Raw genomic sequence first — 16,596 nt, forward strand, 5'->3', positions numbered from 1 at the left:
AATGTTCTTTGGGAACAATATTATTATTTTTTTATATAGTTTAAATTCCAGGGTACCTTATTTGTTGCTTTTGCTGTTTGACCTAGTCAACCAAAACTTTCTCTTCTTATCTTCCTCCTGCACATTCTTTTCCGGTCGAGTTCTTCTTGGTGGTGGCCATTTCTGACCACCGCTGCAACTGCCTTCAGGAAAGGGAGTAATGGCCAGCTGAGGAGGAGAGATGCAGCTCTCCTCAACCCTGCAGGCAGTCTCCCCCTTCTTCACCACCTGTATGGGGTGGCTTAGCCCAAAAACAGCTGGCTCAGGGCACTCCAGCAGTGAGCATGGATCAAAACCGTGCAGAGTCATGGTTTCGGTCTGTCACCGAAGAAGCTCAAACTGGAAGCAGAATCTTTTTAAGATTCTTTAATTCTGGGGATAAGAAGTCCATGTGAGCTTCCCTTGTACAGATATCCTTTTTGCTCACATAAGATTTCTTTCCATTTTACTTTTTTTGTTTTTGTTTCCTGAAGTTAGTTTTGTTTTGTTTTTGACTTCAAGTCACTGCTGACTCTTAACAACTTCTTGGACTAGTCCCTGAAGTTTTCTTGGCAAGTTTTTTGTTTCTAGAAATGATTCTTCTTCTGCTAATGTTACCCAATTGGCTTTGTCCCTAAGACAAACCAAAACTCTCGTACCTTAACTACTATACTAAATTAATTCCCTCCTGAAGATAGTATTATTAAGTTAAATGTTGGGATTGTATGTAAAATTTGCATTTTCAGTCCACCTGATACTTTCAAATATTCAGGCAGAGCATGGAAAAGACACATTCATGCATACAATATCTCTTCCTCTACAATGCTTTTATCCTCACCTGACACCGTAGATCCAAAAAACTAAAAAGAGTTTTGGGTGTAGTACATGTTCTACTCTGGTTTCCTCCAGCTAACCAGTAAATAACCCTATTGTCTCCAGGATTTACTTTCTGAGAAACCAACTATTTTGCCAGTCATTTAGATCAGCAAGGGAGATCCTTTTGAAGTTAGCCTACTGCCTACCATAGAAAATGGCCTTCTCTTGTATGCAATGAACCTCCTATATCTATATCATGAGCCATAGAGAGTATTTGGATACCACTCCCCCAAGATTTAGGAAAATTTTGAAAAGATCCAAGCTGTTAAGGGCTGGTTAAATTTAATGATAGTGATTCGTTTGCTTTGGTTTTAAATATTTTACCTTTACTCAGAGGTGAAATGTTTCCAGTTCAACCTGTTCACCCAAACTGGTAGCAAAAAATGCTACCAGTTTGGCCAAACCTGTATTTCTGATGATCAGCTGGGCGACAATCAACTGTGATGAATGATTTAGATTAGCTAGAAAGCAGGAAATCGTCAGTTTTCTTGCTTTCTAGCTCATCTAAATTGTGTGGCACAGCTGATCTCCCCCCTTGCTGTTGTACTTACCTCAGAAGGCTTCAAAATGCTTCTTTTTTAAGCACCCAGGCGGCTTCCCTGAAGACCAGTAGGCCAAAAACAGGGCATGGGGAGTGACCCCCCCTAGTCACATGACCACATAGCCGCACCCACCCAGTCACATGCCCAATGGCCATGCCCACCTGGCCACGCCCACAGAACTGGTAGTAAAATAATTGAATCCCATCACTGCCTATACTTTAATATTTCATTATTTGTATTTTAATTACTAAATATGCTATCTCAAGAATTGTTAAATGCAATTTTATGTTTGTTTGTTTATGGTCCAAATTGATCTCCTTTTTTAAAAACAAAAGAGTGAAATCAACTAATCAACTAATTTTCCAAAGCACTAAAAGGCAAGGCAAGAAACAATGAACGAAAATTAATGAAGGAGAGAAGCAACCTGGAGTTAAGGAGAAACTTCCTATCAGTGATAACAATTAACCATTGGAACAGTCTGTCTTCAGAAGTTAAGTGCTTCATCACTGGAGATTTTTAAGAAAACACTGGACAGTAGCCCGTCTGAAATGGTATGGGGGTCTCCTATTTGAGTAGTGGATTGGATAGAAGGTCCCTTACAACTGTATTCTGATTGAATAAAAAGAAAGAAAGGTATAATGACAAACCACTTCTGAAAAACCTTGCCAAGGAAGGAAAAACCTTGCAGGAACTTATCCAGCCATTCTCTAAGAATGGACACACTTGAAAATAATCAATTTGAAGAAGAAAAAATAAGAATCCCAATCCTTACTGGCATCTAGTAAAAAGCATGTATGTCTTCAGAATACAAGCAGGGAATTTAAGCATGATTTTAGAAAGTATGGATTAAGACACGGATAGTTGGGTGCCCTAAAATAATAATATCCATTTAATTGCCTATGCTAGTCCTCATTCTGTTTCATTTGAACCAATGGAGCTAGCTCTGGTGAAAATCTTTTTCTCAGACTAATCTCACATAGCCAGTCTTCCTATTTCACCATTTCCCTTGTGTTCCAGTTGTTTTGAACATTATTTGTTTTTCAGATCCTTGTTCTGGAGATTCCACAGATTGGGCTTACAATGAAGGAATAAAATATTCGTTCAGCTTTGAACTTCGTGACCTTGGCCAATATGGTTTTCTCCTGCCTGAAAGTCAGATAAAACCTACCTGTATGGAAACTATGCTGGCAATCAAAGTACTTGCCAAGTACATTGTCAACAATGATCAGTGAACACTTGGTCACACTTCCTTACAAAATAAATTCTCTCTTTCTTGGCTGCAATTGTCTCCTTGATTCTACCAGTAATTATAGATTCTCTTTTCTGATTTTTCTATTCCACTGATATTTTGTTGAGTTTCCCTTTGATGTCTTTCAGCACTAATTAAACTTTGAAAATGCAGTGTGAAGGACAAATTTCCTAATGGATTTATTTTATTCAAGCATATGAAAGACATTTGCTGAATAACTGTTAGCTCGCTTCTTAGTGAATTCCCGGATTTGCCCTTTAATGAAGATATCTCTGATAAATCTGATGACGATTCCTCCGTTGTTCTGTGTTTGAATATTTGTTGCCTGCACCAAATTTAGTTTTTTGGCCTGGCCTGCTCATCTAGAACATAAACTTTTAAATCTCTTGGCAGCTATTCTGAATTATATCACAGCTACTTTCCTTCAATATTACTTTCTCTGGATGAAATATACATAAAGATAAGAAATATACATATAAACACAGAAAAGGAACTGATCATAGATCTTTCTCACCCCATCCATCAGTCATTTAGCAAAACCTGTTTGTGAGAGTTGACCAGATGAAGATCCAAAGTAGCACCATCGTATCATAGTTCAATGGAAACCTATGAAGAAAAGAGGTCTCAATTCTCAACAGCTATGGGTATGGCCTTATGATTCTCTCCTAAAATATCAGAATTTAGCTTACATGTATCTCTCTGTCTGTGGAGATTCTCAGTTATCCAGCTCATAGTTATATATATATATATATATATATATATATATATATATATATATATATATATATATATATATATATATATATGGATCTTTGGTTGTTAGGGTTTTCTCCCGCGTAAGATTCGAAGTATCTAGGCAACGTTTCGATGAAGTCTCATTCATCATCTTCAGGCTTCTGTCTCCGGCTCTGTGCTTCTCAGAGTAATGTGAGATTGCAGCTGCTTCCTCCTTTTAACTGCCAGTGGGGGTGGGACTTGATTGGGTGGGGGCTTGGCTGTGTTCTGATTGGGTGGGGGTGTGTTCTCATTGGTAGGGGTTTGGCTGTGTTCTGATTGGTTGGGGGGTTAGCCGTGTTCTGATTGGTTGGAGGCGTGTTCTGTTCAGGTGGGGGCTTGGTTGTGCTCAGGTTAGTCTTAGTTGCTGGGGATTTGAGCTGGTGAGTTGTGATCTTGCTGTTTGGCTTCGAGTTCGTGGTCCTTCTGCATCTTCATAGTGGGTGTCGGTTTGCTTCATGTATGGCTCGGAGGGGTTTGAAGTGGGTAGTGATGCAGCTGCCGTGCAGCTTCTGGTCCATGGTCGTGTCTCATCTTCTGAGTGGGTGGGAGTCTGTTTTCTACATGGAAGTGTGGTGGTGGCATCTTGTGTGGCTCTCATGGGTGTGGGTCTGGTGTCCTTCTTCATGTTAGGTACTCGTCTGTTCATGAGGGCGGGTTTCCAAATGGCTGGAAGGCGGGAGGTGTCATCTCGTTTGTTCATGCTGTGTGGGCGTTTTTCTATCTCTATGGCTTCTCTGATTATTCTGCTGTTGAAGTGTTCGGTTTTGGCGATAGTTCTGGTATTTTTAAAATCAATTTCATGTCCTGTGGCTTTGAGGTGTTGGACCAGGGAAGAGGTCGTTTCTTCTTTTTGATTGAGTTCTTATGTTCTTCAATGCGTGCACTTATTCTTCTGTTAGTTTGTCCAATGTATGTGGTAGGGCAGGCAGTGCAGGGGATTTCATATACTCCTTGGTTTTCTAATTCGATTTTGTCTTTGGGGTTTCTTAGGATGGTGGATATTTTTCTGTTTGTGCAGAATGCTGTTTTGATGTTGTGTTTTTGGAGGATCTTGCTAATTTTGTCTGTAGTGCCTTTTATATATGGGAGGAGGGCTTTGCCGTTTTCTTGTTCTCTGTCTTGGATTTTGGTTGGGGTTTCTTTTTGGATTAGGTGGGTAATCTTCTTTCTTTGGAATCCATTGGCTGCAAGTACGTTGGTGAGAGTGTGTAGTTCGGTTTTTGGTGTTGTTCATCGGCTAAGCATTTTGTTCTGGAGATGAGTGTCTTGGCTACGGAATTGATCTGTGCTGGGTGGTGGTGTGAGAGTGCATGTAGATAGCGGTTAGTATGTGTTTTCTTCTGGTAGATGGTGTGTCCTAGGGAGCCATTGGATCTTTTGTATACCAAGACATCTAGGAAGGGAAGTTGGTTGTTGGCTTCTGTTTCCATGGTGAATTGTATTTTGGGGTGTAGGCTGTTGAGGTGTGTGAGGAAGTTGTTCAGTTTTCTTTCCCATGTGGCCAGATTATGAAGGTGTCATCTACGTATCTGAGCCAGAGTTTGGGTTTGTGGTCGTATTTTCTAGAGCTTGTGTTTCAAAGTGTTCCATGTAGAGGTTTGCGATGACAGGTGAGAGGGGTGATCCCATGGGTGCTCCTTCTATTTGTTTGTATTTTTGTCCATTGTAGGTGAAGTATGTATTGGATAGGCAGTGGTTGGTTAGATCTAGGATGTGCTTGGGGGTTGTATTTGTTTTGGATGGCTGTCAAGGCTTCTTTTATTGGCACTTGGGTGAAGAGGGATATGACATCGAAGCTTACTAGTAGGTCGCTAGGTTGTAAGTTTTGTTTCTTTATGATCTCGATGAATTGGAATGAGTTTCTTACGTGTGAGTTGATGGATTCTGCATAAGGTTGTAGTTGTTTGGCGAGAAATTTGGCTAGGTTTTGTAGAGGTGAGCCTATGGAGCTGACTATTGGTCTGAGTGGGGTTCCTTCTTTGTGTATTTTGGGGAGACCATAAAGCTTGGGGCATCTGGATGATTTTTCTCTGGGTATGATTCGTTGCTGGATTTCTTCACTGATGGGGGAGGCTTTTATTTTGGATTTGGTAGTTTTTTCTAGGTAGGTGGTGGGGTTTGTCTTTAGGGGTTTGTATGCGGGGTCTTGGAGTAGGTTGGTTAACTTGGTTTGGTAGTCAGATGTGTTCATAACCACTGTCGCATTGCCCTTGTCTGCTGGTAGAATTATTATGCTGGTGTCTTCTTTCAGGTTAAGTAGTGCAGTTTGTTCTTCTTTGGATAAGTTGCTTTTGGGTGGTTTGCTAGTGCAGAGGATGTTCCCACAAGCTTCCAATTGAAATTCCACACCAACACAGCAGCCACCAAACGCATCCTAAAAAGAACAGAACTGGCCCTAATTAGAAATGAACTTCACACAAAAAGGTTTCTCCTAGACCAAATCAACAAAGATCTCCTCACACTCCACCTCAGACTCAGCAACAAGATTCACCCTCTACTTTGGGACAAATCCAAACAACTCGCTGTCTGGAGAGCCGAAACACAGACCACCCTCAAGACAGACACACACACCAACAAACTCAGGAAACTACAACAACGCCAGAAACCAACTCCTCCCCCCACAGCCACACATGAAACAAACAGTGCACAACATCTCAGACAAGATCCTCACTGAAGCTGAAACCAAGGTCCTTTCAAAAGGATTCAACTTTGCTGTCGCTCCCAAACACATCCCCACAGAAACCATCATATGCGGAGTTGAAACCAGCCTGACCAAAACCAACCCTGATGATGCTAACAAAATCAGACTTGAAATCACCAACATCCTCTGCACTAGCAAACCACCCAAAAGCAACTTATCCAAAGAAGAACAAACTGCACTACTTAACCTGAAAGAAGACACCAGCATAATAATTCTACCAGCAGACAAGGGCAATGCGACAGTGGTTATGAACACATCTGACTACCAAACCAAGTTAACCAACCTACTCCAAGACCCCGCATACAAACCCCTAAAGACAGACCCCACCACCTACCTAGAAAAAACTACCAAATCCAAAATAAAAGCCTCCCCCATCAGTGAAGAAATCCAGCAACGAATCATACCCAGAAAAATCATCCAGATGCCCCAAGCTTTATGGTCTCCCCAAAATACACAAAGAAGGAACCCCACTCAGACCAATAGTCAGCTCCATAGGCTCACCTCTACAAAACCTAGCCAAATTTCTCGCCAAACAACTACAACCTTATGCAGAATCCATCAACTCACACGTAAGAAACTCATTCCAATTCATCGAGATCATAAAGAAACAAAACTTACAACCTAGCGACCTACTAGTAAGCTTCGATGTCATATCCCTCTTCACCCAAGTGCCAATAAAAGAAGCCTTGACAGCCATCCAAAACAAATACAACCCCCCAAGCACATCCTAGATCTAACCAACCACTGCCTATCCAATACATACTTCACCTACAATGGACAAAAATACAAACAAATAGAAGGAGCACCCATGGGATCACCCCTCTCACCTGTCATCGCAAACCTCTACATGGAACACTTTGAAACACAAGCTCTAGAAAAATACGACCACAAACCCAAACTCTGGCTCAGATACGTAGATGACACCTTCATAATCTGGCCACATGGGAAAGAAAAACTGAACAACTTCCTCACACACCTCAACAGCCTACACCCCAAAATACAATTCACCATGGAAACAGAAGCCAACAACCAACTTCCCTTCCTAGATGTCTTGGTATACAAAAGATCCAATGGCTCCCTAGGACACACCATCTACCAGAAGAAAACACATACTAACCGCTATCTACATGCACTCTCACACCACCACCCAGCACAGATCAATTCCGTAGCCAAGACACTCATCTCCAGAACAAAATGCTTAGCCGATGAACAACACCAAAAACCGAACTACACACTCTCACCAACGTACTTGCAGCCAATGGATTCCAAAGAAAGAAGATTACCCACCTAATCCAAAAAGAAACCCCAACCAAAATCCAAGACAGAGAACAAGAAAACGGCAAAGCCCTCCTCCCATATATAAAAGGCACTACAGACAAAATTAGCAAGATCCTCCAAAAACACAACATCAAAACAGCATTCTGCACAAACAGAAAAATATCCACCATCCTAAGAAACCCCAAAGACAAAATCAATTAGAAAACCAAGGAGTATATGAAATCCCTGCACTGCCTGCCCTACCACATACATTGGACAAACTAACAGAAGAATAAGTGCACGCATTGAAGAACATAAGAACTCAATCAAAAAGAAGAAACGACCTCTTCCCTGGTCCAACACCTCAAAGCCACAGGACATGAAATTGATTTTAAAAATACCAGAACTATCGCCAAAACCGAACACTTCAACAGCAGAATAATCAGAGAAGCCATAGAGATAGAAAAACGCCCACACAGCATGAACAAACGAGATGACACCTCCCGCCTTCCAGCCATTTGGAAACCCGCCCTCATGAACAGACGAGTACCTAACATGAAGAAGGACACCAGACCCACACCCATGAGAGCCACACAAGATGCCACCACCACACTTCCATGTAGAAAACAGACTCCCACCCACTCAGAAGATGAGACACGACCATGGACCAGAAGCTGCACGGCAGCTGCATCACTACCCACTTCAAACCCCTCCGAGCCATACATGAAGCAAACCGACACCCACTATGAAGATGCAGAAGGACCACGAACTCGAAGCCAAACAGCAAGATCACAACTCACCAGCTCAAATCCCCAGCAACTAAGACTAACCTGAGCACAACCAAGCCCCCACCTGAACAGAACACGCCTCCAACCAATCAGAACACGGCTAACCCCCAACCAATCAGAACACAGCCAAACCCCCTACCAATGAGAACACACCCCCACCCAATCAGAACACAGCCAAGCCCCACCCAATCAAGTCCCACCCCCACTGGCAGTTAAAAGGAGGAAGCAGCTGCAATCTCACATTACTCTGAGAAGCACAGAGCCGGAGACAGAAGCCTGAAGATGATGAATGAGACTTCATCGAAACGTTGCCTAGATACTTGAATCTTACGCGGGAGAAAACCGAACAACCAAAGATCCACATACAAATACCATGAGAACCTCAGAAAACAAATATATATATATATATATATATACACATACATACATACATATATATATATATATATATATATATATATATATATATATATATATATATATATATATATATATACACATACATACATACATGTTGTGATTGGAAGGTCCAATCCTGTTAGGAACTTTGAATCTGATGACTGTTAGATCATGGATTGACGTCAGAACCAGGGAACGTTACTCCCTTTAGTTTGATTTGATTGTGAAATGACTGTTGAATTTCAAAAGGGAATCTTAACAGTTTTGCTTGCAGTTTTGAATGAGAACGTTACTCCCTGTAGTTTGATTTGATCGTGAAATGAGTGTTTGAATTTCAAAAGGAATCCTAACAGTTTTGCCTGCAGTTTTGAATGAGAATGTTACAAGGAGGACATTTGATTTGCAGGACCGCCTGAACCTTCAACCTCCTCGGCTTCTCAATCAGGTTATCAGCCGGGAAGTCTTCAGGTGAAAGTAATAATTTAGATAATCGCTGGGTGGATATCAGAAGCAGGCGTCTCCTGACGAGAGAAACCAACGGGAGCACAGGAGGAGGGCAGATCAGTAATTAGACTAATTAGCTGCTGCTCTATAAAAGGAAGAGGGATGACTCTGCACTCTTGTCGGGAACAAATTGTCTGCAAGGAGAGCTGAAGACTTTGACTTGGAGGATTTGGGTCTGAAGTATTTTTGTTTGAATTGGATTTGTTGGAACTATTATTTTGGATTGTTTTGTGGAGGCTGGCCACAGCTGTGATCGGTGGAGACTCCTGGTTGCTGCCTTTGTTTACGAGGACTGCTGCTTTCAGCCTTATCTGTTTATTTTTGAAGGTGGGACATAACATTTTGTTCCCGACCCAAAACAAACCATCTTTCAGGTAAGATGGACTTATAAATCAACTCTGGTGTGTGATCGGAGAAGAAAAATTTGTTGCCTGACAGAGTCCGGGAAATCTGCCAAAAATTGATTAATTTCCATTTAGCCTGATAAGAGTCCGGAAGTCTGCCAAAAGACGGGACATCTGTGTTAATTTATTCCTTTGAATTCGGTGTTGTGTACGTTTGAATATTTTGAGCTTTGAAACTTCGTCTGCTCATCTGAGTTTATAGGTAAGACATTACATTTTTTGCTTTCAAGCCTGAAAAACTATCATCAAACCAAGATGGATACAAAAAAGCTGCAGAATTTGATCGAGCAGCAACAGTTACAGATAAATCAGCTCCTGCAAAGCAATGTGACGCTTCAGAATCAGGTAACACAATTGCTGAATTATGTTTCCAGCTCACCAAGCCCTGCTGCTGTTCCCCTGCCCCTCCTGTGAGGAAAAGCCCAGTATCCATGCCGGAGAAATTTTCTGGGCAAATGGACATGTTTCCGGCATTTCTGGGGCAGTGTCAATTATTTATGTCCTTGAGGCCTGAAGACTTTCCAGATGATCGGGCCAGGACGGGATTCATTCTCAGCCTTTTGTCCGGGCAGGCTGCCAAATGGGCTACTCCCTTATTAGTACAGGATAGCCCATTATTAGACAATTTCCAGGGATTTCTACAACAAATAAGGGTAATGTTTGAGAACCCAATTAAATCACAAACTGTGGATAGACGGTTATGGACATTACTCAGGGAAACGCTCCTTCAGGAATACGTTGCAGAATTTCGGTGCTGTGTTTGGACTCCAACTGGAACGAACTGCTCATATGGCTGCATTCCAGGAAGGCCTGTCTGATGCCATCAAAGATGAGCTGGTCCATGCAGAGAGGGCTTTAACTTTGGATGCATTGATAGTTCAGTGCTTACAATTGAAGCTCGCTTACAGCAACGTGGACGCAAACGGCTCAGTATGGAACCATCTTCGTTTTTTCGTGCTCAACCCATGCCACCGAGAGTTTTCCAACCCATAGTTATGACAGAGGAGCCGTTGGAGTTGGGAGCACTCCGCCCTCGCTTAACAGCGCAGGAACGTTCGAGACGGTTCCAGGAAGGCTTGTGCCTTTATTGCGGGGTCTGGGACATTTTGTTAATTCCTGCAATCGGAGAGGGAACCGCGGACCCGTACCTGAAACCACTCTTGGCTCGTCAGGAAAACAGCGTGAGACCTGACCTTAAGGAGGCCTTAGGTCTGGTACGTTTCACATCTAGGCCCCGCACTGAACCTGTTACAGATACTACAGTGGTTGGAATTTATGATTCACGATGGAAAAAGGGACGATTCCAGTACTTTGTGGGAAGAGTAGAAAATGAAACGGAGATCCGTCATTGGCAGGATGTGACCAAGGTACATGCCCCAGACCTTGTTCGAAGATATCATGCAGAATTCCCTTCAAAACCACATCCTGAACGTAAGACTGGGGGACGGGCCCTGAGGTGGGGATAGTGTTGTGATTGGAAGGTCCAATCCTGTTAGGAACTTTGAATCTGATGACTGTTAGATCATGGATTGACGTCAGAACCAGGGAACGTTACTCCCTTTAGTTTGATTTGATTGTGAAATGACTGTTGAATTTCAAAAGGGAATCTTAACAGTTTTGCTTGCAGTTTTGAATGAGAACGTTACTCCCTGTAGTTTGATTTGATCGTGAAATGAGTGTTTGAATTTCAAAAGGGAATCCTAACAGTTTTGCCTGCAGTTTTGAATGAGAATGTTACAAGGAGGACATTTGATTTGCAGGACGCCTGAACCTTCAACCTCCTCGGCTTCTCAATCAGGTTATCAGCCGGGAAGTCTTCAGGTGAAAGTAATAATTTAGATAATCGCTGGGTGGATATCAGAAGCAGGCGTCTCCTGACGAGAGAAACCAACGGGAGCACAGGAGGAGGGCAGATCAGTAATTAGACTAATTAGCTGCTGCTCTATAAAAGGAAGAGGGATGACTCTGCACTCTTGTCGGGAACAAATTGTCTGCAAGGAGAGCTGAAGACTTTGACTTGGAGGATTTGGGTCTGAAGTATTTTTGTTTGAATTGGATTTGTTGGAACTATTATTTTGGATTGTTTTGTGGAGGCTGGCCACAGCTGTGATCGGTGGAGACTCCTGGTTGCTGCCTTTGTTTGCGAGGACTGCTGCTTTCAGCCTTATCTGTTTATTTTTGAAGGTGGGACATAACATATCATACATATATATATACATATACATATATATATATATATATATATATATATATATATATATATATATATATATATATATATATATATATGGATCTTTGTTGTTCGGGTTTTCTCCCGCGTAGATTCAAGTATCTAGGCAACGTTTCGATGAAGTCTCATTCATCATCTTCAGGCTTCTGTCTCCGGCTCTGTGCTTCTCAGAGTAATGTGAGATTGCAGCTGCTTCCTCCTTTTAACTGCCAGTGGGGTGGGACTTGATTGGTAGGGGTTTGGCTGTGTTCTGATTGGTTGGGGGTTAGCCGTGTTCTGATTGGTTGGAGGCGTGTTCTGTTCAGGTGGGGGCTTGGTTGTGCTCAGGTTAGTCTTAGTTGCTGGGGATTTGAGCTGGTGAGTTGTGATCTTGCTGTTTGGCTTCGGAGTTCGTGGTCGTGGTCGTGCTGCATCTTCATAGTGGGTGTCGGTTTGCTTCATGTATGCAGCACGACCACGAACTCGAAGCCAAACAGCAAGATCACAACTCACCAGCTCAAATCCCCAGCAACTAAGACTAACCTGAGCACAACCAAGCCCCCACCTGAACAGAACACGCTCCAACCAATCAGAACACGGCTAACCCCCAACCAATCAGAACACAGCCAAACCCCTACCAATCAAGTCCCACCCCACTGGCAGTTAAAAGGAGGAAGCAGCTGCAATCTCACATTACTCTGAGAAGCACAGAGCCGGAGACAGAAGCCTGAAGATGATGAATGAGACTTCATCGAAACGCTGCTCAGATACTTCGAATCTTACGCGAGAAAACCCTAACAACCAAAGATCCACATACAAATACTATATATATATATATATATATAAAATATATATATATAAAAACACCCAGTCCAGTTGTCCTTTGAAAAAGCACCTTTGAGACATATATCTGTCCCAAAATAAACTTTGCTGCTGAGTTTTTTCTGACAATGAAAGAAGATCTTGCAACTATCAATTGGAAGGCTATTCCATCTTTTCTTCCTAAACCATTTGTTTTGTGCTAAGAAAAAAAGAACATGGGAAAATAAGTGAGTTACAAAGAGAAGACATTGACATTTGGTCTCCCCTCAGTTCAGTTCTGGGAATGAAGCAAGATAATTGCACAATAACAGCATTGTCTCAAGGCATTGTATTTCTATTTAGTAATTCAGTATTAATGGGTTCACTGCATTTACATGTTCAGTTCATCACTTAATGTGCCACCATTCATTCACTTTGCAAGAACTAATCTATATTTCATACACAATCCAGCAAACAGCTAACTAAATTAGAACCAATTTATTGTTAAAGGCAAGGATAAAATTCATTTTGACTCTGAAAAACAAACCCACGGTCCTATTTTAACTGAAGTAGCAAAAGTAAATTTGAATGGACACATTTTATTTTATTTTCTATCTGGCTGCTTATAGTTATTCCTTCCTTTTACAAAATGTTTGCTATTGGTATTACTTGCAATACTTCTCTTAATAAATCCGGTGCATCAAACAAAAAACTTACTATTTCGTAAAATCAAAGTCCTATTATACCTTGTTTTGTTGCCTGGATAGTTCAGTTATGATTAGAATATAATCTTAGCATCCTTCATACTCATGAAGGAAATATTTTTACTTGGCCAACTAAGTCACCAAACATTGTACAAGTTTATCAACCTTTCATCATACAACAGTGGACACTGCATTTTTTTAAAAAAATCGTCAGATGAAATTGACCAGCATTCTGCCGTTTTCTAGACCAGCTTTAAGTTTGTGGACTTCAACAACCAGAATTCCAGAAGTTATGGAATATTTTTATTTATTTGATTTGTCAATTGCTTACAAGATACAGGTACAAGAATAAACATAGTTTTGAATACATGAGATAGATACTTATAAGAAAAATAAAAAGAAACAATAGGACAGGGATGGTAGGCACGATTGGTGTGCTTATGCACGCCCCCTACAGGCTTCTTAGGAAGGAGGTGAGGTCACTAATAGACAGTCTAAAGTTAAAGTTTTGGGGGTTTGGGGAAGAAACCACAGAGTCAGGTAGAGTATTCCAAATTGCAACATTGACCACTCTGTTGCTGAAGTCATATTTTCTGCAGTCAAGTTTGGTGTGGTTAACCTTGAGTTTGTATCTATTGTGTGCTCTTGTATTGTTATGATTGAAGCTGAAGGACATTGCAATGTATGATTTTATATACTATATTTAGATCGGACCGGAGGCGGCATAGTTCTAGGTTTTCTAGGTCCAGAGTTTCAAGTCTGGTGGCATAGGGTATTCTGCAATGAGTAGAGGAGCGGAGAACTCTTGTGAAATATTTCTGGACTTTTCCAAGTGTGTTAATATCAGATACATTATGGGTTCCAGACTGATGAGCTGTATTCAAGTATAGGTCTAGCAAATGTTTTGTATGCTCTAGTTAGTACTGTGATATTACCAGAGAAGAAGCTATGTAGGATTAGATTAACAACTCTTAATGCCTTTTTGGCTATGTAGAATACTGGATTACAGACTTATAAAATAGATACTTAGTCTGCTAAGTCAGCCAACCACCAAGAGAATGAGTGATTGAGCTCTCTATAGAATGTTGGGAAAGCATTCTTCAGTTACTATGACACACAGATACACAAGCACTAATTTAAAGGAAAATGGCCGTTAGACATTCTTCCTGTGCAGATATACCACAGTCCAAATCATTCAGAAAGGGTAGAGTTAATTTCTTATTCAAATTTCATACCTTTTGATTGGGATGGGGTAACTGATTACCCAGTATGATAATTCTAAGACAGTATTCTTCCTCACATTCTGACCCTGTTTTCTTGACAAATCATTTCCATTGTGTAGCCTCTGGGATATTTAGAAGAAATGGGAAAAGCACTAGAGAGTACCAGCTCAGATTTATATAAAGAGCCTAACTGAACATAATATTTAATTGAAAAGGTTAAATCATCTCAAGAAAATCAGTAGCATCTGGAAAGAAAGAAAAATAGCAAAAATATTTAAATGATTCCAACTATATCACGCCTTATCTTCATATGATACTTTCAATTGTCATTTTTATCTCATGCAAAAACTATAGTCAATGTTAATCATCTCACCTATCTTAGCTAAAAGATGGGGAAGGATCAGTGCTTGTTTGATTTTTATTTAGTTGGGCCAGTCTTTTCTTGAAAAAAGTGAATGAGATAGTTAAATATTCTTAGACAAAAGCTGAGATTCTTAGACAAAAGCTTACCATTTGTTTTATTCAGGACTGTTTTTAATATAGGAACAGCCTTAGCTCTCAGAGAAATAACCTATGCTTCAATCCCATTTATACGAAAGGCTCAGTTCCTTTTAAAAGCAGTATCTAACTTAGAATCCAAAAAATTTCTGATGCCATAACACCTTGTCTTCAGGTTCCTTGGACATCTGCAGGCAAGCAAATTGCAAGGACAGTGGAGAACATTGCATTTCTGATACTTCTGATACTGTCACTATTGTCTTTTCAGTACTAGGCAATACTTTTTAAGGTGCCCAGACAAGCTTTTTAATCAAGGTTGATGAATTTATTATTCTGTCTGGAAAATATAGTTTGCAATTTATTTGTATTTTCATTTTTTTCTTCGGTTGAAAAAAACAATCTCAAAACACTGCTAAATGGAATATGAAAATAAACATGAAAAATTATTTTTAAAAGAAAAATAAGAATATTTGAATGGTTTCATATAATGTTGGGAGTGAGAAGCACAGTGATCTAGAGGTGAAGACTCTTGCCTCCCACTTGGAAGGTTGAGAGTTCAATCCTAAGCAGCGGCAGATGTTTCTTTCTCAGGGCGCAAAGAGAAAAATATCTGCTGCAAACTTTGCATAGGCATCAGGAAGGGTATCTGGCCAATAAATACTCAGCTTCATTCAGTTGCCCCGACTCCACCCTTAATAAAGGGATTAATGGGTTGTAGAAAGGAAAAAAATGTTGATCATCTATCTGTCTATCATCTGTCTTTTTGTCTGACTGTCTATCATCTATCCAATGTTAAGAGTGCTTAAAAGCTAAACAAGACTCTCACTGGGCATTTCTTCCCCCCCAAAAAAGATCAATTTGAAAGGATTTGACTTTATCATAACCCTACTGGGACAACAAAAGATCAACCCTCACCCACATCTTGAGACTCCAATTACTAGCAGCACACTGTGACTACATTTATATGTATATGAATATATATTAATAGCAAGAGACACTTCATGTTCTATCTGGTTTAACACTCATAAAAGTTATTTCTTGGCTATACACCTGGAATTGCCTTAGGAAGATTTTGGCTTCTCTGCATCTTTCAACATATGCAAAAAAGCATATGAACATTTAAAAAAAAACCTCCTGCCCCATATATCCATGGCATTCCTGATTACCAGCATCCCTGATTACTGATTTTATTGGCTTAGGCTACTTGGAATTGTGATCCAACACATCTGAACTTCTCTTTTATTTGTTTGTTTAAAAGTTCATTCACTTTGTGTCATTAAAAACAACCCCCCAAAGCAGGAAAAACAAACAACACAATTAAAAACTGTTTTCAATGCATTGAAAACCATTAAAACAACAGCAATTTAGTAAAAGCCTGTAAAAGTAGCTGCTTAAAGTTATAAACAGTTTAAAAACTATGAAAGAGAACAGGATTATGCTGAATCAGGTCAAAAGGCACAGCAGGTTCTTAGTCAAAAGACAACTCTTTCTGCAACCAATTCCTATATGCTGGGTAAGAAGTCATAACTAAAGGCATCTTGAAGTTTAGAAGTCTTCGCTATGAGAAGCTATCAGAAAATGCCCAGCAAGTAAGTCAGTTCAAAAGTTTGTGGACAAGGGTTGATAACAACTGGTTAAAAATAAAA

General features: G+C 40.5%; 1 protein-coding gene across 1 annotated transcript in view; it reads left to right on the forward strand.

Moving 5' to 3' along the window:
• Positions 1–2,719, forward strand: part of LOC113436647 (mast cell carboxypeptidase A-like) — a 28,121-nt gene extending 25,402 nt beyond the window's left edge. The window contains exon 11 of the mRNA XM_026701136.2: positions 2,481–2,719. Within this exon, the coding sequence (XP_026556921.2) occupies positions 2,481–2,668 (188 nt within the window). The 3' untranslated portion in view covers positions 2,669–2,719. The remainder of the gene's footprint in view (positions 1–2,480) is intronic.
• Positions 2,720–16,596: the final 13,877 nt, after the last annotated feature.

Source organism: Pseudonaja textilis, chromosome 4 (assembly GCF_049901715.1).
Source record: "Pseudonaja textilis isolate UNSWEBS1 chromosome 4, rPseTex1.2, whole genome shotgun sequence".
In the NCBI taxonomy this organism is placed as follows: domain Eukaryota; kingdom Metazoa; phylum Chordata; class Lepidosauria; order Squamata; family Elapidae; genus Pseudonaja; species Pseudonaja textilis.